Genomic DNA, 24,192 nt, shown 5'->3' with positions numbered 1-24,192 from the left:
ACATGGTTATCTAACCACTACTACACAAAATTAATTCCAAAATGCTATATTTCCAGTTACTGTAAGAGACCTTAAGACTCATTATTAAGTCAACTTCCTCTCGTTCTGTACAAAAAAACAAACAAAAAAATACCCGCTAAATTTAGTGGAAATTTAGCCATGTTCTGTGGTTCTAGTATTGTTCATTATTTCCACTACATATCTGCATGATGACTATGCAATGTCTAAAGAGCTTTTAAGCAAGCTTGGAGACCATCCACACAAAAATCAAATCTGCCCTAGTAACTCTACATTTAATATGCTCATCATTCTTCCTGGAAAGATTTAGAAAATTCATCTTTGCGTTGGTTGTACAGCAAATCCCTAGATCAGAAAGAGCTTCAATAAATTCAAATATGCTCTACTCTATCCACTCTTTTGTAATCAAAGCATGGAAGTAACAAATTGCTAACAAGACACAGTAAGAAAATGTAAAGCTGTAGTCTGAAGACCTTAGACTGCATTTAGCGCTCCAATGAGCAAGCTACATAATCCTGGGTAAATTACTTTCACACTTCTCTGTATTTCCATTTCCACAATTCATAGGTGAAGAAAAAACAAAGTTCTTTTAAATATGGCATACTGTCCAGAAGCTATGAATACAATCAAAATCCATCTTCTAGTTACTTCACATATAATACTAACAGGTAGCCTTTGCGCAAGGTAAATAAGCCACTGGGGATCAGGGAGAAGGAAATTAAATGCTTGTCTACAAGTTGATTTTACTAGATTTGAACGTGTATCAGCTTTCAGAAATACAGTATTTTACAATAATTGTTTTACTATTTAAAAACAAGTCTGCAAGTAAATTTATCTTTCATGAGATTTTAAGCAGGGATATTGCAAAATTTAACTATGATTGGCATAAACTATTTCTAATTTCTTATATAAAATTATTATTAGAATTACTAAGCAAAGGTCAAACAGGAGACTTCAAAAAAAAGAGCTAAATCCTAGAAAAAATTTGCATAATTCAGTTTTAGTACCTTGAACAAGTGCATTTCCAACAGAATGGAAAGTAATATAAATCAATAACTGTAAAGTGCAGCTCCCTGCTAGTAACATTTCTTAGTTGGAATCAATTCAAAGCAGTTCAGTAGGGGGGAAAAAACCAACCAGCTAGTACTCAACTTCAACATCTTCAACATATTCTGTGTGACTTCTCAGTCAATATTACAGACAGAGCAGAACTTCAATAATTCAAATACATTGGAGTAATTTCATTTGCCAAAAAAAGAAAAAACCTGTGTTTCCAAATTGTGACATATATACTGTTCTAATGCATTACTGAGGTGGTCTTTGTCCTCTACATATTTTATCAAGAAAACCAGAAGATGGGCCAACTTCTAAAAGCATGCAGTAACAACAAACACTTTGACCGTAATATTTGTGAGAACAGCAGAAGCAGCTGTTCAGACTTACAGAATCTTGCTTTTCTGGAGACTTCTGGATAATTATTGTCCAGCATTCCCCTTAAAACTTGTGGTGTGAAACAGAAAAGATAAAACCAAGGCACTTCAGTTATGTCACTTCATGTAAGTTTAAAAAAAAAAAAACACAACAAACGAGCAATGGATCTTTACTGATGGGTAAACTAGATCTGAATAGACATTCAGCTGTCTATTAAGTTTTATTTAGTTCCTCACTGTGAAGAACTCTCAAACCATTTAACTGGCTACGATTCAAAAGAGGTGGATAAGCTTAAATTCATTCTCTGATGTACCCACAAATTCCAGATTAAATAGACATCATAAGCCAAATAGAGGCAAATTAAATTACAGGGATGTTATTGAAACTCTTCTTCTTGGAGGCAGCTGTTGACTATGATTCTTGATTTTTCAGCACAGAATACGAGGTTACACACAGAAAAGGAAAACTGAGACATGTCGGGTCACACAGACCTAATTTTGTATGCTCTTCTAGTGAATTCTGTTAATAAGTTTGACAAACTACTGTGACTGAGCCTTTATGCATAAAATAGATCAACTGAGTAGGAAATCTTGAGAAGTTACTCGTTCTACTACAAAATGTTTTACTTTGTAACTTAGAAAAGAATAATACTCAACTTTTCCTGGGCTTTTTGTTGCTGTTTTTTAACCGTCTTTGAAAAAAAGGCACAGGCTCAAGCTTTCAGGTGCACATGCAGGTCAGTCAGAACTTTATATATCTCCTTCCTACTTCAGTCTTTCCCTGCATGTCTCAGTGCTCACTGCAACCAGCTCTGTAACTGCCTGAAACTAAATCTTCCCAAAAATCGTTATTCGCATGACTACCACCAAGACAAATGTAGCATCTCATTTCCTACCGCACCAAACTCAGCCCGCTTAATTCAGGAAGAATAGATGCAAACAGGCATGCATCTCAATAGTACTATACTATCCTGCTATTTACAAATAAGCTTTGATATCTTACTAATATTTTGTTAACATCAGAACATTAAGAAAGTAGTTTTCCTATTTAATTCGGAAAGCACAAATTTTGGGAGCATCAAGTAGTTACTCCTCTAGTGCTTCATTTGTAGATTTCTTCAAATCAATTATAACAGACTAGGTGTATACTGAATTGAGAATTAAAATAATGCAGAGCAGTCAAGTATGTAAGTTAAAAAGCTAAAGCGTGGCTGTTTAAATCTCTGTGAACATAAAACTCTAACTACCCTTTGTAACACCCCTTTGAAGAGGTAAAGTACTGTACAAATAAAACTGTCACTCAAATATTAATGACATCAAAAAGAATCAAGTAAGCTTTCTGTGAAGGTCTGGTGAACACTTGGCCAGACTAGTGAAATAGAAATGTATTGTAATTATTCAAAGATGAAAGAGTATAGCATATATTTTAATGCATGTGGTTGTTTGAATAGCCTTTGACAGACTAGCATTAGTATTACCTATTTCTCTCCAATATAAGCTAAGAGGTGTGTAAAATCTCAACTGTCAGCGTAAAACTGCCCTCAAATACTGCAGTTACAGAGAGACATATTTGCCAACTATATTGTTTTTCCTCCCCCAGAGGAGGTACACTTATCCTAAGTTTTTGGGCGAATTTGGCCTTTAAGGAATAGAAAACTCTGGGGACACATTAACAATATCATGGTGAGAAGAGAAGGCTAATCATGTAGACGAAGAAAAACTATTGCAGTGGGAGTTCCTGAGCACATAGGACTTGTACAGAAATGAGAAAGTAATAAAATAAGTAGTATACTCAATTCAAGGCTACTTGAACAGCTTTTTGTTATTGGGGTGGCCATACATTTTACCATCCAGAATACACGATAAATAAAAATTATTTCTGAAATACCAAATACAGGAAATGTATGGTCTTTATGAACAATATCAGAGGGATGCACAATAACAGTATGTTATCAAATACCAGAATCAAACGCATGGAATTTAAATGTCTTAAACTCTAAGAACTATTTCAAATATACACTTCCATATGAACGCATAGCTACTCTAGATTTTGATTTTCTTTGAGGTTACTCCAAGTCACTTCCATTATTGCTGTGACACATTCAGAGGAAACATGTGCATTACCATCAGCATCAGACAAAACGATTTAGCCAGGCATCATTAAAAAAGGTAGGTGTACTGCAAACATGAATGAAGTGGAAAAAAAAGATATCAAATTTCATAGATGGACAAAATTAGGACAGACTACGTGAGAGTCTTTCAAGACTGCACGATGTTTATGACCATCATCCTGTACAGGTATTTATTGCAGAACACATATTACACATGCAGATTTATTACACTCTCAATCACTCAAGATTGAATGCCTTAGTCACCTGCAGACTACATGACAGTCACACTATTTGGGCTAACTCAACTCAGGTACAGCGGTTCATCTAATCTGATAGGAAGTCAGGTTGCATACCCAAAAGCAATGTGCTTCAACCCCTGCTAAGCACACTAAGATCCAGTTCACCAACCAGATCTCCCTGCCCAACTACACTCTTATAAACATTTACCTCTGAAAAAAATAGAAAGCCCAAAGGATTCGACTAGAGCTCACTTCACAATTTTTCCAGCTCAGCTTTCAGGACATCTAGGTCCATTGTTCTCCATAGTCAAAGCTTCTGTTTCCAGAAGGTTCTTTCAAGTTTGAGGGGACTTTTTGGTTAGTAGACAGCAACATGTAAACGAAGTTCAGAAGTGGGAAACTTCATTTGGCTTTGATAAATCTCATGCTGTAACTGATTTCTTTGCAATCAGTATGAATTTAAAGGGAGACAGAAAAACTAAATAGACAGTAATTTGCATATTTGCTCTATTATGCAAATTAGCGGGTATATTGCACATTTAGTTCTTCCCTCTCACTTAAGAGGTTCAGGGAAGCCATTAGCAGGATTCATTTCATGTAATATAATTAGGACAGCCTACTGTCACTAAAAAGTGAGACCACCCCTTGGATGTCCTTACACAACCATCACCAGAGCTGCATGACAGAACCGCTTTTACAGCAATGTCCTGCTTACACACCTTTCCTATCAGGAAAGTACAGAGTCACCTTTTCTAAGGTTGTCAGTTCTGAATTCAGATTTCAAAACAATGAAAACCCTTGATTTGTTTATCTTCATACTGCAGGCTTCTCTAGTTGACCTGCTGCTGTTCAAACACAGGCCTAGATACAAAACCATTTGCAGTTCACATGGAAACTTTTTAGGTGGCATTCAAGCAAACAGAGCTGTATCATGTTTATTCAAAAGAAAGCTTCCGTTCAGCTATCAACTAGTAATTCCTAGATTTGCAGAAAAGAATGTTTTGGTAGCAGCATGTAGTTTTTGAAACTATTGTAGCAAGCTATTCTTTATGTTCATGAAGTAAATACTGGAAATCCGCTAATTTCAAAATCCAATCTTAATTCTGCTCCTACACAGTCACCCACATACCACAGAATCAGCATGCCCTGCTATACAGTCCTGCTGCATGTTAAAGGCAACCATTTCTGGAAAGAATGCTACAAATTGGGAAACATGGTCTAAACAAAAAAAAGGACTCTGATTCACCCTATTTTTCAGGTGCTTTTGTTTGTTTGTTTTTTAGATTAATTTGACATGTAAGGGAGATATCTGTTTATTCCAGACTATTTCCATGCCACCTTAATCTGCAGGTACAGATTCAGTGAAAATGGAAGTTTCCTATACGCAAGGAAGATTGTTAGAAAAATATCAGGCAACAGTCAATAGAGATAATTCAATACCAATCACAAACAGGAGTTCACCATTAATGAAAGAAATATTTGCTTTTCCATTCATATGGCTTATTTCAAGAAACTCAACGTGAGTATACAAAACATCTTTTACATTGCCTTGTGTTCTTTAGCTATTTTTGCAAAATACTTGAAAAAGTAGATCATATGATCACAAATGTTTGCACAGTAATATTGTTAAACCCAGCTCTGCCTGCAGGGTACACTTAGAAAAATCAGAATGTAGATATTCCCACTGGAGTATGGGAAGAAGACAAAATACACAGCCACCTTTTACTAAATACCTCTTAACATTATTCAAAAATAGGGGAATCTTTCCCAACTACAACACAGTGATAATGCACTGATTCAGAGTTAACACAGTAAGAAGAGTCTATCGCATCACCCTTCTAGAGATCTCCCATTCAATTCAGTAATACATTAATACAGTTTGTTTACCTGACAAAAATTCACGCTTGAAAATGATGAGGGCTGAAACTGTGCAAACAATAAACACAGAGCTAACTAACAAATGCAGGTTGAAACAAGGCTCTTAAAATAGGGAATTATTCTGGAAACGCTGACACATCTTTAACACTGTGAGTGGGCGCCAATAATACACACATTGTGTACACATATGTTGCTGTCTTCCTGAGAAGCTTAACTAAAAGCCCACATGGTTGATGTGGGACAGCAGGAATGCCTCTTTGAAAGCACTCATCCTGCTTATTCATAGTATCTCAAATGAATCCCTACACATATGGTAAAATTATGGCACAAAACAGTGCTTGGGATAGTTAACGATCCTTTTGAATCAAAACTACTTCAATAAAAAAACACCTTGCTGCGCTTAAAAACACATCTGAAGTGCTAGAATTTTCCAGATCATCGATGCAATTTAACAAATATAATTGTTTCCAGTTTAACAAAAAAAAAAAAAAAAAGAAAAAGAAAAAGAAGGCTCATTTCAGTTGCTCCACCTCCCCCCCAAAAAAGCTCACGCCCACTACAGAGGGTCAGATTCATAGAAGAATAATGGAACAATAGATGGACCATCTGCTGCTACATAAAGCAAACTGAAAATCCAGGAATAGAGCATAAAGAAGCTGCATTAAAGTCAGCAGAATGTTTCGATTTTCTTTCATAACAGATTCTTACTTAGCTAAGTTTAAAATCAAAAGTAAAGTGCCACACAGAAAACCTTTAGAAGCTTCTATGCAGAGTAAAGAACAACATGAAATTGAGAAATCTTCTTCTACTAACTTTATCAATTCCAACCCTAAGGAAAATCACTGGTGTTCCACAAAGTGCAGAAGGACAGTACAAGCACCTTCAATAAAAGCTCCATGGACATGTACAGCTTCAGCAATGTTGTCACAGCTATCAGTCGATTTCCTTGTAAGACCGACTTCTCCCATGACAAAGTTTAAGGCAGTTGGAAGTCTATAATATGCCAAAAACAAGCATGAACAAGTAATTACCTAAAGTAAAGACTGTCTTGGAAAGACTTGCTGTAGAATAGAGGATTACCTGAAAAAGTGCAAATAAACAGAGGAATAGCACATTTACACTTCTTATTTTTTCCCCATCCATAAACTCAGGCTCAAACCTCTGTAATAGACATGATGATTCTTTTCCACTATATTGGAATGATTCAGCTACTAGATAACTTTTGTCACATTATAATAGCTGCTAGGAGTTAGGTGTTTTCTTTTTGTTGCTTTCTTTATATTGAATAAACATAGGCAAATTTCTTCCCTAGCTATCACTTTCCTGAATGGGCCGGGCTCATATATTTCAAGCAATTGTTGATGCCAAAATACGTTTCAGTCATTCGCTCTAATAACACACCGCATTCCCAGAAAGTAAGAATTTCATAAAGGATTGATTTTAAAAACAAATACCCAAGAATCTCTCCCTCTGTCTACAGTGCTTATAAAAATATACCTAATAGTCTAATAGATTGTGCCTATGTTGCCCATTAAAGCTTAGCAACAGTAATGATAAATTCTTAATGCACAAACAAAAAAAATCTTATGAACACAATGCTTTCAGAAGAAAATTTTAAAAAGACACTTTCTTACAGACACTGAAAAACTGCACATATAAACCACCTCCACCTGCCCAAAATTGAGACTTTCACAAACACAGAAAAGCTTCCTCTCTGCTCTACTCCACCCCCACCCCCAAAGAAAGCAGAACAATGAGACAAAACAAACTACTCATTCTCAGCGACACTTAAGACTATTAAATGAGGCAAAGTTCCTTTTAGGCGATCATTACCAGCCTGTCACACAGATATGCGTGTAGTTAATGAAACCGCATTATGTATAGACTAGGGGACAGCTGTGTACCAACTGGGTCACCAGTGATCCATACTACTGAACACCTCCCAGATGAGTACTGTCTTTTTACATTACTGTGCTGCTCTGCAAGTGATTATGTCCCATTCATCATAGGGCATTAATTATGGGGATTAACAGTAAAAAGAAGCACATGAGCAGGATGTTTCTTCTTTTTTCTTTTTTGCTTTGAATCTCTGTGCGTTTGGCGTGTCCATTAATTATGAATAAAAAAGACATGAAGAGTTCTGAAAAAAGTATTATTATTTTCATCTCCCAGTCTCCTATACTAAACAAATTCATTTGAAAGAAGTATGCAGGGTAAGATTTCACCCTGTTGACACGTGATTTCCTCAGCTAGACAAAACAAATAAAAATCAGCACTATATGTGCCACATTATTTTCTGTGTTTTTTCCCCAATTGGAGCACAGAACACAAATCATTTAGCTGTAGAAACAACGAAGCAGTGGCCACCAGGAAGGAGCTGTCAGTAAGATGCAGCTGTGGATTAAAAATTTGTAAAAAGTCAGAACAGACACGAGCCTTTATCAGCGCTCCTGTCATCCACCATTAGGCTGTTAGTGCTATAGCCAGAAGGCACAGAATCCTAAATACTACTCTTTATTCTAATAAAACCTGGAAGTGCTGCAGTGAATTAAATATCATAATACTTAACAGACATAAGTGACCTACAATGACCGACATAAGCAGAGAAAACAGAAGTAACTTGAATGAAAATAGAACCCAAACTAGAAATAAAACAGATGTACAAAAACTCTATTCTAATGAAAATATCAATAGTCTGTAGGTTACAATCCATTCTGCCATGATATTATCAGGATGACTTCAACTGAACATGTACTTTCCAGATTTCAATGTTTCATAGCTGAAAGTTAGGATAATATTTCATTACAAAAATACTAGTTTTCCCTAGTATTTTAAAAACAAATACTTGGAAATATAAAAGAGACGAATAATAAGCTAAGCTACTGAATAGTTATCTCCTTTTTTACTAGCATTATTGGGAAAAAGATGTTGATAACAGTAGCTTTGTTCTTTTAATGACAAATGTAATAGTTGGAACACATGCTCAAGAGGTGTGATAGAAACCTTCACTTCTGAGTTTTAACAAGAGACAATACTTGAACTACATCAATCATTTTCACGCTATTTGTTGCTCAGCACCTTTATTAAACATGCATTTTAACCCTTTATAGCCCTCTGCAATGACTGAAGACTTAGATACCCGATTTGCTAAAGCTTACAACTTCCGAGTTTACAATTGTTCATTTTTCTTCTGAAAACACGAAGCTTTCTCCAAGAATTAAGAACAGCGAGCACAGAGACTGATATTAAATTCCAAATAAATAATCTAGGAAAGACGATCATTTAATTTTGCAAAGTTATTTAATGACTAGTCCTCTTCAGCCCTACAAGCAGTTTAAAAGGTCGACATGCAAATATCTCAAGGTGTTTCTCTTCATATTTACATACTTTCCCACTAGACAGCAGTTAAAGGTCTGCTCTTGGGCATACACCTGTAAGCATTTAGAAATTAATGACTGCTTTAAACAAAATTTAAACACTCGTCTTGCAATTGTTCTTAGGTAAGGGATGTTTTATTACTGACCTTGCATTTCATACTTCCCATGACAGACATTCATGACTCAGAATCAACTCTGAAATCAGTTGGCTGAATATTGTCTTGGCTAAAGACTATTTTCAATTGGAACACTTTGAAAACAAATGCTAAAAAGTTTGTCTTTATTGAACTAATGCCCTTTAACTTGTAACAGAGGCACATTTTTTTCTCCTGCATTTTTAAGCAATATAGTATTGCCCAAGATATCACAGTTAAAGAGTAATACCTAAAAAATGAACTGATCTCCTCTTAAAAAGGAAAGAATGTCTCTGGCATACAGTTAATCAAGGTTTTTTTTATTTTTTTTCCCCTCTTTTTTGGGCAAAAAGAGGATAGCAAATCCTGTAAGATATTACTGAGGACTGGGACACACAAGACATTAAGGTATTAAGGTTATTAACATATTTCTTGATTCTCAGTGTAGGTAATAACAGATTTTTTATTTTTATTTTTATTTTTTTTTTAAACAGAGAAAGATAAAGGCTGGACCCCTGAGTATAACTAAACTGGCTCTTTAGAACACACTTATTCAATTCAGATTGACCAAGCCTTTATTTCTGCCACCAACACAGAGTATAACAAAATTCTTCAATATGCCAAATACTTTTTGAGAGCATCTAGATCTTCTCTACTCTCAGTCATTTCCATCTAAACACATATTTTTATACATAATTTAGGCCTCAAGAGGTAGAAAACAATTAATGAGGAGGTGATAAGACTTCCATAGCTTATTTTTTGGTATTCTTCCTATCAGGAGCATATTTATATTATGCAATATAAATGTAATACTGGGGTTAGCGTATAACATGAGATACAGCTGTGAACTTCATTCTTTACATACACCAGAATTATTAACATTAGGATGAAATTTAATTTGCACTGTCTGAGCATAGCATAACAACAAATGAAAGCTTTTTTTTTTTTTAATAAAGATAGAGGAATATATATATATATATATATTTATAGAGAGAGGAATTGATAGTTGAATTAAATGTCACTATTGATTACAATCATCTACTATATATTCCCCAAATTTTTGTTTCTTACATATCTGCTACATTTAAGGTTCCCCTTTGATGTATTGTTAGATTACATTAGGAAAACATATGATTAGCTCTACCTTCATAATAGACATATGAGAAAAAACAATGAACTCAATCTTTATGACCAAGTATATAACAAATTATTTGTTCACCAGTTTTTTTGATCTATCAAGATATTTGCTTATATGTCCCCCTATATATTTCACTTTCCACAGAGTAAAAAATTGGGTAACAAGCACATTACAGTTAAGACCTTTCATTAAAAACAGGATAATTCTGGCATGGGAAATCTAAGGAATCTATGGTACTAAACCACGTACCTTAGTACACATCTAAATGTTTCTTGAACACCTGCAGGGATGGTGACTCAACCACTCCTTTAAGCAGCCTGTTTGAATATACCTGATCGCTCTTTCACAGAGAAGAAATTTTTCTTAATGTCTAACCTGAACCCCCCCTGGCGTAGCTTGGGACCATTCCCTCTAGCCCTATCACTATTTGAATAACGCATTCTTCAGCTCTACTCTTACTGCACTCAAAACCCAAACATTCAAAAAGTACTATTCACATACACTGCAAACATGTTGCTTCTGACAGCAACCTAGTCACTCTGTTTGGGAAGTGTTATTTCTCATACATGGTCATTTATTGATTTTCTTTTTTAATCATTACATATTAAGATAATGCTTCTTTTCAGATACAACTTAATGATGTTCTGTTGGGTTTTGATGACACTTCAGGTGTTATTTAACCTATTCCTATTCTAACTGTTGTGTTTAGTGCTATCTATCAAATCAAGCAAACCGTATCCCTGAGCTGATCTCAAAGAGAACAGGCCATTATATTGTTTAGAATTTTTCAATCTAAGAGAATAAAAGAAATGTACCAACGCATTATCAGCATCACAAACGTTTTATGCAGAAGACAGTAAGCCTACTTTTAGAATTAAAAAGCCTCATTCCTCCAATATCAATTAATAATTTTATAGATATTCAGTATATTGAATACATAATATTACAGAATCTGTGAGGACAATTCAAAAAAAATGGGCAGCCACTGACCAAAAATGGCCCATGTACATGCAGCCTGATTTTTTATCAAGACTTGAGGATTGGTTCCTCACATCTTGGTGCTTTTTGAAAGCTTTCACCTCCACACACAGTGAGTGTAAATGCTGCATGCCATAATTTGGCAGTATTACCATACAAAATTTCTCACAGGCACAAGTCATTATACAAAGCACAATGAGTATATCAGACTGCATATATTGCCTGACAACCAGATAAATTCTGCATAGATGTCAACATCACCTTACTTGCAAGAAAACATCCAAAAGAGCATTTTCTATTAACACGTGGTCTATCTGATTTTATCATAGAGCGCAACATAAAAGTGAAGCACATATAACCCCGTCTTTCATTAACTCAATATGAATAGAGGATCTAAATCAATTTTAATAATTTAGAAACCATTATTTTTCTTATTTAGGATCTTCTGTGGTTTTAAAGCCCATCTTCCCCAGGAATATGAATAAATAGTTGCCTCTATGCTATTTTGATAATAATACTATTATAAAATAACAACGTCCCAAGCACTGAAAATGATCAAAAATACCTGAAAATTGAAATACAGCCTTACAATGGAGTCACACAACCTATTTGCTTTTATACTGAGAATAAGCTGTCATAACACTGCCCTACAATCTGTAACCTCCACGTGTTCTCACCTGCAACAAGAGTTTCTTTGTCTTAAGGGCCTGTCTGTATAACATTCCTTGTTTAATTTAGACTAAAACAAAGAGTAGCAAAGAGCATACGTTTTACTTTATTTGCATTAAACTCAGTTACTCATATGGTTCAGGTATGCCAAAGGATTTATTAAATTTCTTTTGGTTTACATCTGTTTTTACATCACATGAAATGGAGAAAGAAGAAGGTAAAAATTCTCAGCATAATATAAAAGCTTTCAAAAAACAACGCATTTCCTTTTCTTCTAATCCAATCACTTATGCACTCTTTTTTTTTTTCCCCCTCTCAGAAGCCTCTTCATTTTAATACACCAAGTTCCACTGCTAATTGTCCTGTTATAGGTTACACATAGAAAGAGTTGTCTTTTTTCCCCCAAGGACAAGGCTGTTGATTCTTCTCCATAAACTGTACTGACGGAATCATCTAAAAAAAACAGATACCTACAGACAGTAGAGGAAAGGACTCTAATTTTTTTCTTTTTTAGTTCAACTTCAGCAAGATTAAAATAAATGTATTGATTGCGTTCTTACCTAACTAGTGTTGATATAGTATAGAAATTTAGAGATCATGTCAAACAACAGACCTGTAGTACTTAAAGACAGTCTTCAGATCACAATTTACTGAAGACTAACAAAACAAGTAGAAAAGGGACAAATCAGATGATCCTCAAAAGTCCTAATAGCTTTCACCAAAACATTACAATTTAAATTTCAAACCTTGGTGAAGGCTACCATTCAACAACTATCAAGTTACTTAGCTGACGTTGACGAATGTTCAACTGGCTCTTTAAAAAAGCCGCTACAATTATTTAAAAAGTACAAGGGACAGATTCAAAAAATAATAAAACCATCAACAAAACAACTTTCTTGGACAGGTTAAGATTATCTTTAACTACAAGTGCACTCTTCCTTATTCTTTTCTCAGTCTCCTCTGTCTGGAGATGCAATCAAGTTACAAAGCTAGCCAAATTATAAGCCTTGTAAATTCTTATCAAATCTGTGCTTCACAGTAAGCAGTAGAAAGGTCTTTACTGAGAGTACTCTGTACTTTGATATGTCAGTTCAGGGACTTTGTTCAAGAACCTTAACTGTGCTCAAGTGTCAATATGAACTGAAGGAAAAAAAAAAAAAAATGGAGTATCTTGTAAACACACTAATTCACAGCTTCATATAGCAAGGGAACGCATGAACAGTGAAAAAGAAGAATCTGAACTATTACATGACATGGAGGTACAAAGATCTCCCAAAATAACTAACAAAACACTGGAGCAGACAGTCTCTTTCAAGATACCAAGTAGCCAAACAAGCAAGTGAATTTAGACCTCCTGTAGGGAAGAGGAATGCTGTAGTCATCTTGAGGGTCTTTCTTGATGATCTTCCTACTTGCTTGATTATCCTCCTACTTTACCCTCAAACCAACTTCATTGCTTCTTTAACCTTTTCAGTTTTAGCTGTGCTGCCTGCAACTTAATATTCATATTTTTGTCCAATTCCACCTCTGTAATGCAATTTAAAGCCAAGCAGCCAACTAACTCAGGTTGAATCAAGTAGTATTTAGAAAATTTATAAAATACATACACACATCAGTTTCACATTTTCACTCGTCCCAGAAGTGCTGAAGTAGACAATGAACAAGTAGACAAAGAACAATCTCAAGAGGAACCCTTCCAAGGACACAGTCCATAGGTAACCACAGGGAAGCTCAAGGTTTTGTTAGTTTCAAAGACTCAAATTTCAACATCTTGAATGAATCCATCTCCCAGTTGCCACTTTATTTCTCCTCTATTCTTACCACTGTAACTTATGTGCCTGCTTTCAACACCTGGCAAAAATTTATCTTTAAGAACTGCCAACCTATAGCATCTACCTTTGCTGTGTTTCAGAAATGTGTCCAGAAGACAAATGGAAGTTTAGACTTCACAGAAATAATTCCTTCCCAAAGAACAACAAAAGGAAAAAAGATCAAAAGACCCTCAAAAGAAATAGAAAAGTCTTAAGTAGATTCAACTTGATTCAATAATCTTAATTCAACGTTGATAATTTTAAAAAAATAAAATCAATGACAAGTCTTTAAACTACTTCATACTTGGAAAAACTTCTATGTAGACTGGTAAAGCGTGCCTGATAAAGCTAACAGAACTTATTTAATATTAACTTTTACCTCATTAAGCAAGAGGATATAATTTTAAGCTAGACACCAAATTCAGAAAGTGGGTAAAACTCATGTATGTGAAAGATAACTTGTAAGCCATGCATACTCTGCTTTCTAGGATTTGTCTTAAACACAAAGGAGGGCACCAACCATTCAAATGCCTCTCACATACGCTGGCACAGAATGTAGAAAGGCAGCAGTGCTGCAACCTAGGTTCTTGGTTTTAGTCATTTATAGGTATTCTGGCTATCACTCCACCCTATTTCATCCACAGCATCTCTGAGAAATAGAATTAATGAAGTTGCTCATAATAAACTTGTGTGTTAACAGAGTTAAGACAAAAATCACATGTATATTGGCTCTCTCTGGTTCCTAAGTATACCATCATTATAAACAGTTAAAAGATTATTCAACAGCACTGGTAGATTAACAAGCACACCATTTAAATATATAGAGAGAGAGCATTTCCAAATGGAGCCAGTTGCTCCCCAAACCCTCCACCCCCCAGCAATGATCTTTTTATCCACTTATCACACAGATACTAACAGAAAAGAAAACAAGAAAGAAAGATTGAAAACCAGAAAAACTGGCCAGGTGTGATCATATCAAAGGCTTTTTTTTTTTTTTTTTTTTAAATACAATCTGACTGCCTTTTTAAAAAACATCTTGAGAAATATTAAAGTGATCACTTGTATGCTTTTTTTTTTTAAATAAAGTTAACAATTAAACTACTTAACGCAAACATTTTGAAGTGAAGAAGCTAAATAGACAGCTTCTTTTACTAACTTATCAAGAGTTTAAATGATTAAGTGTGTCAAAGCACAGATGAGGAAGCAGGGTCACAGGGCTTGAGCAAATAAGGGTACCTTCATTCAACTTAATACTGGGACATGCATACAGACAAAACATTGCCAGGAGATGAAGAAGTGACACTTCAGTCACAGAGATGTATATTTAACTTACAAGGGCAAAAGGCATAAACTGCTGGAACAATGCTTCTGTTATGTTTTGTTTAAACATTCTAGCCTTAGTTTCTACTGCACATCAGAATCTGCCTTATGGAGGAAGCACATCTAGCTGTTTTAGCACAAAAAACATTTCTATTACATTTCCTTCCTCAAGCTTCAAACTCTGTATCAGTCTGGCAACATAACTATCACCTTCCCTAACACAAATTTAAAGAGCAATGTCAGTCATTGCACTTCATTACTATGTTTTGTTTTAAAATCCTTCCTATCCAATCACCTTATAAAAATGAACCCAATAAATGACAGTAAATGTTAACTGCACCTTCAAGAACTGTCTGCTTTACATAAGACATCCTTGAATCACCACTGTCACTCTTATGCAGAAAGGGAAGTGGAACACTGAAAAGAAGGCAATTCAGCAATTCTAGCAGCTAGATAAAGTTCCTGGAATATTGTTTTAGATGACTGCTCAGTACTTATGGCAGGCTGTTTTTGAAAAAGTTACACTGAAACTGGCTTTAATTTATTGCTAACTGGAAGAAAATCCACAAATAAATCTGCGTTTCGTGCACCACAGGGAAGTTGAAATAAAACCTGTTTACATAATGCAGTCATTTATGTCAAATTTCCCTTGTCATAAAAGTTCTTATTTCCTTTGCAACACAATGACATTTGTCTGTACAACAAATACAGGTTATTAAGGGAAGACACCATATGCTCAGTGCTAAACGATTCTTCCAGAACTTCTAGTAAGGTTGCATCTAAATGAATGCTTTTATTGTACTTAGGAATACAAACAGAACACGTCAAGATCTACACTCATCACTCAAGTAGTCTGAACTGCATTTTTGTCCCTGTTAGGTAAATTGCATTAAGCATCTTCATAATTGAAGGGTCTTTAAATACTTCCCAAAAATAAAAATCTTTGCATGGTAAGCAAGCTTCAGGTCAGTTATCAAGCACCGTAGGACTGCCACTATATTGAATAGCTACAATCATTACTGAATACGTGGAAAGAACACACGCATCACTCAAACATAACAGCAGTGACATTTACAGTAACGTGCACATTTCACTGCTTCTACCACCATTTTCACCAGCAGTAAAACTATACCACAAACCTATCTGTATGCTCAGGTGCAGATAGAACAGCAGGGATACAATTTGTCCATTCACTGTCTATAGGTCTAAATATATATCACAAATGACAGATGCCAATTGTCACATCACAGCTGTTATCCCTTCTCAAAACAAAACTGCAGATTTTTCCACAGAAATCCTTGAAATATCATTTTGAAAATTATATGTACTAACATCAAATATTAATAGCCTTCTTACCCACCACTGCAACAGTACACAAAGTAGACACTCATCCTGGTTATTAAAATGGAAACATTGCAAATCAGGAATCCATTAGATTTCTGAACAGACTTCTCAGCTCTGACTAACATCAGCGTCACCTTATATTAATATTGTGCAGTATCTCAAAAACATGAATAATATTTTGTTCCAATTCATCACTTGTGAAAGCTGTATGTCAACATCCATTATGGCTCCCATAGTTTTAAGGAGTGAGCTACAGAGGTCAAGCTCAGACCAGACACCAGTCGCTCTCTGCCACAAAGATAACTACATACTGTAAGGCCTCGTGAACAAGTAATTACAATGAAATTAATGTTTTACGAAGGAAATGTTCTTGGTTTTAAAGGTTGCAAAGTGACAGATAAGAGTACACAGCAGAACAAATGCAGCAAATTGTTGTTTGACATGCAGGGTCAATGAATCCAAACAATAAATAGTTCTGTTCTTTAAATAATTAAAAATGTCAAGACACAATATCTGCAGACAAACAATGTTAAATATGCAGACAGAAAATCGACTTCATATTTAAATGTTTCTCTTACCTGTCCTGTGACTGCTCCTCATACATTCTTTCCTTTCCTTCTTTGAAGAGTCTGATAGCCCGTTTTGATTTTTTCATGAGACTATCAATGTAGATTTTAAAATACTCATTCTCACTGAGTTGTGCAAGTTTTTGGTTGTCATCGTATTTGCTCAGTATAAGTCGCAAATGTTGATAGGTGTCTGGTAAAATGTCAAGAATGTAGGGTGGGCTGTTTTTGAGTTGAAGCTTTGGGTTTTGGCACAGTCTTACCTACAAGCAGAAATAAGTAAATTTTAAAAGACAAATATGTTGGGGGCAAAAAAAGACCTGACATCTTAAAAAATGCACAAGCACGTTCATCCAGCTTTCAGAAATGAAGAATTAAGCCCTACCTCATTTATATTCCATGAAATCTCAACATAGCCCCTGATGTCAAAAGAAATCAAGTTTGACATAATGCCGTCACATTTATGACAAACATAGTTTGCTTACATAGCTTTTAAAGGAAGAAAAACTTTGCCTGCCCACTATATGCCACTGTAGGAAGTATACTAGCAAAACAGTATTGCATATCATGCCAAGAGTAATTCCATAGTAATAGAAAAATAACCTGTTCTCAGACCTGGAATCATTACCTTCCTAAATGGTACAAAAAATAACTGAATTATGTATTCAAAGAAAAAAAATAAATCAATTCAGCTGAATTCAATACCTTTACTTGAATTCAGTCTTCACTGGAAATGTTTCTGGAAGAAAGCATTTTTGTTTTTGTTTCCAGAACACATCCATAGAGTAATTATGTCTTTGCTACCCAGTATTATCTGGTAGTTTGTTCTGTAGAAAGTGAAGAAGCAAAACTAACAGGCTTTGAACACTACTGTATTGATACAGTTGATTTACCCAAGCTCAGCTAAAACACTGCAGAGGGATATGTTCTACACGTGTGTACATATCTATAAGAAAAATAAGCCCATGGCATATAAAAATGTTATGGGTATCATTTGGGGATTGTCACAATGTGTATTAGAGACTTTGACAATTCTTCTGAGATAACTAACAGGGTTACTGAGATAATTAACAAGGTTGTAAAAACTTCTTAATACTGCTGAAAGACAACTCCTATTCCTAGTAATGTATCAACTTCAAAAAAGTACACAGTTTTGAGCATTTCAGTGAGAGAGGGAGGCAGGGAGAAATACTGTTTCATATAGATCCCTTTGTGAACTCAAATCTATATTGCTAGCTCCTCGCCCCATTTCTCAACCTACATCATTAAGAACTTTCATGGATTACAAATAGTCAAGTAAAAACAATTATTTCTTTCTCAGAATGAAACATATACCAAAACATATCACACAGTGAGATTTAGGTAACCGTGATTAGAGAAGTGGAGATGGAAGAATGGACAGAAGCACTGACAAGTGAAAAAAAAAAAGTATGTCTAGCACAGTGCAAACTCATTAGTACTACAGAAACACAAATATCATTCAAAGAAAGTACTTAAAACATAACATTCACAACAGTTCCCTCACACTACTGATCCACTGTTATTTCAGTGATTTATACTGCTCTTCCAGATACTAGACCAAGTAATGGCTCAAAAATCCATTTGATGCACTGTAAAAGAGATAGTCCTTCCCACAGAGAAATTTAGTTTTGGTGGGAAACAAAAAGACAGCAGATGGATACAGGCAAACACAAGGACACGAACACAGCACAGTTCAACATGGTAGTGAGTGCGCTAAGTATTTTTAGGTACAAACAATAAGGAAGGTCTTCAAGGCAAGCTATAGAATAATTTCAGTGGATCATAAAGGAATTCCTCCTAAGATAAGGAGAAAGCTGGAAGGAAATAAAAAGAAGCAAAGATGTTTGGTAATCTCATTAGTGAGTGATGAATTCTAGAGCTGCAAACCACAACTGCAAGAGACTTGGAAAAGATGTTTCTATTTAGTGTGATAAAAAAAAAAAAAAAATGTTATCAGAACAAAACATCACAGTCAAAACCATGGGTTAGCAGATGCCCACAGTGACGTTCTCAAAGAACACAGGTCGGATGTTGTGGTATTCTTTAAAGGTCAGACAAGGAAACCTGAACATACTGATGGACAACATAGAAACCCCTGGATAAGTTTTAAAAGAATAAACAGATACAGAAGATCACGTTTTCTGAAGGATTCAGAAACAGCTTTAAAAATAACAGTTCAAGTAAGTGAGTTGCCTGAGTGATGAAGAAAGGAACTAACGAGAGACTTAAAATGGAGATGACAAATTTTATTTTTGTTATGCTAAAATTAAGCTGACAGACAGAATTTTAAGGAGATTTCAGAAATATGAGCAAAGAATTTCACATGTGCAGACAGACTGGGAAGTCATACATGTAGAACACATTAATTTCTTTTTGTAGTAGAGTTAAGAAAGAACTGCAATCCTAAAGATAAGAGTAAAATTTTCCCAGAGAAACCCTTATGAAAACTGCAGACCTTTTCCATGTGAACTTCTGTTTCCTGCAACTTATGATTTAATAAAAACACGAATCAATAAAGATAGACATTCTCTCAAAGCAAACTATAGATGCCACCAATCAATATCACTGATCAGATGTCACAGCCTTCTGGAGCAAGGAGCACAGTAACAAAAAATAACAGCTCAAAGGAGGAAAATATTTACTCAGGAAAATAATCAGCAATGAGAAGAGACTACAAGCAGGGAAGGCTGCAATCATTTTAATTGCTTATTTATCCTCACTTTTCTTAAATCTCATGATCAAAGAATTAACTCTCTTTCTGAAGTCTGTATTTTCAATCAGATGTGTCAACAAGCAGAATGTGAATGGCTTTGTATATACTAAACTACAATTAAAATAATTGCTTATCCTGAATTAAAAAAAAAATTGCTTCTGCTGAATGTTGCATTTTAAACAGCAAGTCCATTCAAACATAAAAAAAACATCCAGTTTAAGTGAAGAATTATTTTCTCTTTCAGATATTCTAGAAAGTATTTTTCAGTCTGGTGATATTAGTCACATACACACATCAGAACAAGATCCTGTGGTCATGGTTTACCCAACTATGTCTTCTCTTCAACTTATAAAAATAAACACAGAACATTAGCAGAACTCTTATCTCCAAAACAACTCTTTAAGAAAGAAAATCATCCAAAAAAAATTGTATTGGACAGCTTAACTAGCTTTATACATTCCCAGTGGACAGAAAAAAAGAAAGCTAATTTTTAGTTAGAGTTAGGGGTCCAGTGAAGTAGTACATGGCTTTCTTTACTTTTATAGAGTGCACAAGGTTTCAGCCCAAAGGAAGTCAGTTTGTAAAGAAATGGCTGGTAAACCATATGGTTTCCAGAGTCAGGATGTCCTGACACGTACTACAGCAGTTCACAATTAAAAGCAAGCAATAAGAAATGACAGCTGCTGACGCAAAAGATTTACCAATGCACAGAAGTGGTGTACATACCTTTCTTCAAAAGAAAACAGAACTCAAAGCAAAACAAAGTAACAAAAATAAAAGTCTCCATACTACATTTTACAGAATGGTCCTCACCAACACTTCAGCAGCGGACATGAATCATATCACTACATGATTTGTGTATTGTGACTGAAAGCAAGCATGTATATATTTAGCAAGCAGTCTCAAAAAGAAAGAAATCAGGTAGTGAGTTACTAAGAAATGTTTCTCCCACTGAAGTAAACTAAGAAAGGCTAAGCTCCTTCCAACTATCTCATTGTAAATTCAAGTATTTACTCTAGACCTACAGGAACAATAGAGAGAGCAATTCTATCTGTGAATAACTAGAAGACTGCCCTAATCTAACAGAAACAGACTTTGAAATGGTTAACTCAAAAACCTCCGGACAAGCATACTCTAGTCCCCATAAGGAAAAAAAAAAAAACAAAAAAACAACAAAAAAAGAAAAACACTATAATAACATTTGTCTCCCAAAGACATGCAGAAAAAGCTGGTCTTCAAATCGAACATACTTCACTGCAGATTTAAAGCTTTATTCTGTAACATCTTCAGATATGAGAATAATAGACAGCCCTTCTCTTTGAGACAATGGACTTCTTTCAGAAAGCTGTAACTTCTATTCACTTTTCACTGCAAAGTTGAAAGCCCTGCAATAGTATGACAAAATAACTTTTACTCAAGCAAAGTATAGCAGCCCCAGCATAATCTGTTTTAACACCTAATGCTAGTCAAGGACAAAGAAAGGAAAGCAACACAGCTAAAACAGCTAACATGCAGATCTGCTAAATGCTGCTTTCAACTGCATTGAATGGACTAAACAATCAGAGCATCAGTGCTCTTACACTTCCAAAACTACACCTTAAAAACCTCTACTGATCTAGTACTTTCTGCCACACTGCACAAAAAAAGTCAAAGTATTAAAAAGCATTTCTAAATAACACAGCATAAGTGAAGCTTTGAAGATACCAAAACAATTCTTCAGAAAAAAACACAGCACACAATGCTATCAAATACAAAGACATAACAAAAGAAGGTGAATCAAGAAAGTAAATGAAGTGAAAGGATGACACTCCTTCAACATATACTTCATTCCTGCCAGAAATTACATTAAATGCAATGAATTTTATTTTCCACTGTGGGGTCTGTTCAGTGCTTCAGAGGGATGTGATACCATCCAGACAGACCTAGACAGGTTTGAGCAGTGGGTCCAAGAGAACTTCATGAAGTTCAACAAAGGCAAGTGCAAGGTCTCGCCCCTGAGTAAAGGCAATATCCTTTATACATTAGGGGACAAGCTGGAAGTTGAAATGATCAACTTGGGGTGACTGGTGGATGGCAAGCTGGACATGAGCCAGCAGTGTGCCTTCACAGCCCAGAAAGCAAACCGTATCCTGGGCTGCATCAAAAGAAGTGTGGCCAACAGCACAAGGGAGGTGATCCTGCCCCTCTGTTTGGCACTGGCAGGGCCTCACTTGGTGTATTGCATCCACATGCGGAGTCCACAGTACAGGAGAGACATGAAGCTATTGGAGAGTGTCCAGAGGAGGGTCACAAAAATGATAAAACATCTCTTCTATGAGGACAGGCTAAGAGAGCTGGGGCTATTGAGCCAGGAGAAGAGAAGGCCCTGAGATGACTTGATGGTGGCCATCCAGTATCTAAAGGGGAATTATGGGAAAGAAGGGGATGGACTCTTTAGCAAAGCCTGTTCTGATAGGACAAGAAAAAAATGTTTCAAGCTTAAAGAGAATAGATTTAGGTTAGATACAAGGAAAAGAGTCTTCTACAATCAGGAAGGGGGGTGGGGGGCAACTGGAACTGGTTGCCCAGAGATGTGGTGGATGCCCCTTCCCTGGAGAATTTCAAAGCCAGGCTGTACAAGGCTCTAAGCAACCTGATCTAGCTGTAGATGTCCCTGTTCATTGCAGGAGAGTTGGACTAGATGGCCTTTAACTGTTCTTTCCAAATCTAAGGATTCTATGATTGCCCCAAAAGAAGGCTTCTCATCAAAATATATTTGGAAGTGACCAGTGACCAATCTTTTCAGCTGAGCAAGCAGTAAGCGGTTGTTGAACATATATGGTGTCACAACTGTACAATATGTTTCCATGCTGGTAGAATACAAAGTAACAATGCTTACATTACATACCCAGAGGAACACTTGACTTTGGAGAGTCATATATACTTGGTTCCAATTAGGAAAGGAGAAGCTTCCATTTCTCTATTTAAATTCTTATCCACAAATAATCTATGCAGACATAGAACTTCATATCAACTTCAATCAGGTAATACGCTAGAAAATACCGCGGTTATGACTGTTGATTTCCTTTTCTAGATCCCTTTTGGAACAACGACATTTAATGGATTTGCAAGATTGTGCATTAATGTAACAATCACTCTGTTGCAAATAACACCCAATCAGCACAGGGTTTCAAGCTGTTGAACTGCTCTCCAGCTGCTCATATTCAGTTGACAGTTTGTCTATTGGCAGTGTCAGTTCAAAGGAAAAATTACTGCTTACTAAGTTACAGCAGTAGTACTTCTTTTACTCACTAGGTCAATAGTACAAGCTTTGGAGATAACACTCCAATTTGCTCTTGGATAATTAGTAAAATAGCAAATCCTTATTTGCAATGTCAAACAACTAGGCGAGTCAAGAGAGAGCACACAAACACTTCCTTTTGTCAACCTTCCCAGTAGAAAGCATCATTTTCTGAGCCAGTGTATTGAAAAAATGATTGAAAGTTCCTGCAATATTCCTGTTTTCTAAAAAAATCCTGCTCAGAACATGTCACAATTCCACCAGCTTAAAATCCACCATAGTATAACATGCACAATAGCACTGCCAAGTCTAAACAGCCAGAGCAGTAAATTAAATGAACTGCTCCCATGCTTTATATAATAGACATTCTCTCTCAAAGTTCTTCCCAAGATAACCATCATCTTCCAGTAGTAATGCATTCCTAGTTTCAAGGTCTTAAATTCATTAGGCAGAGCTTTTACATACACCATAAAACCTATCTTATAAAATGCCAACATTGGTGGTCATGCTTAATATCTTATTGTTGAAGACAAGTAATTCATACAGGTGATACCACCTACTAACAGAGGAAAAAGCAGAGAGTACACAAGGAAAGGTACAGAATGGAAGGAGGAAAGGAAATGTAAACTGGGAAAAACTGAGCTCTGCTTCTAGTTTTTAAGACTACTCTTTTCCATCCTTTGGTCAAATAATAGCTTTGCTTTGCTTTCATCTTCCCTTTCACTCACATCTTTAGAATGGGAGAAAACTTTAGCCACCTAACCACAGCAAAACAATAGTTATCACAGCTATTATAGACAAAGAACAAACAAGAATGATGACTGTTATTACAAGAAGCAAAAACAGACCTCAACGCCACAACCTCACCTTGGGTGGCATCCCACTGACTTTGCATAGCCTACTGCCTTCACTGGGCATTACTTTTATCAGTGAACAACCACAGACATCAGTCATGGGATATGCTGCATAAATGGGATTTGAAGAAACGCTTGAATGAGCAGGTTTCTATTTCTGACTTTAATCCTTGGTTTTGAATTTAGGCAGATGACAAAATGGTCTTCTTGTGCCTACTGTTGCATGGGGCTGTGACTTAAATTTGTTTGCCAACATATTAAATTTACTCAAACACATCCTTTCACTCTAAGCACCAAACACTAAAAATTCA

The 24,192-nt window shown here is 35.6% G+C and overlaps 1 protein-coding gene across 4 annotated transcripts in view; it reads right to left on the bottom strand.

Annotated features, from left to right (window-relative positions):
- Window positions 1-24,192, bottom strand: part of CBLB (Cbl proto-oncogene B) — a 125,012-nt gene that overhangs the window by 98,045 nt on the left and 2,775 nt on the right. For all 4 annotated transcript variants that reach the window (XM_042866471.1, XM_042866473.1, XM_042866472.1 and 1 more), the window contains one exon: window positions 17,026-17,276. In XM_042866471.1, the coding sequence (XP_042722405.1) occupies window positions 17,026-17,276 (251 nt within the window). The remainder of the gene's footprint in view (window positions 1-17,025; window positions 17,277-24,192) is intronic.

This window comes from Lagopus leucura, unplaced genomic scaffold, assembly GCF_019238085.1.
Source record: "Lagopus leucura isolate 7727_CA_CO unplaced genomic scaffold, USGS_WTPT01 Super-Scaffold_100001, whole genome shotgun sequence".
Classification (NCBI taxonomy): Eukaryota; Metazoa; Chordata; class Aves; order Galliformes; family Phasianidae; genus Lagopus; species Lagopus leucura.
Note: the sequence above shows the minus strand (reverse complement) of the source record. Positions and strands in the feature narration are given on the sequence as shown.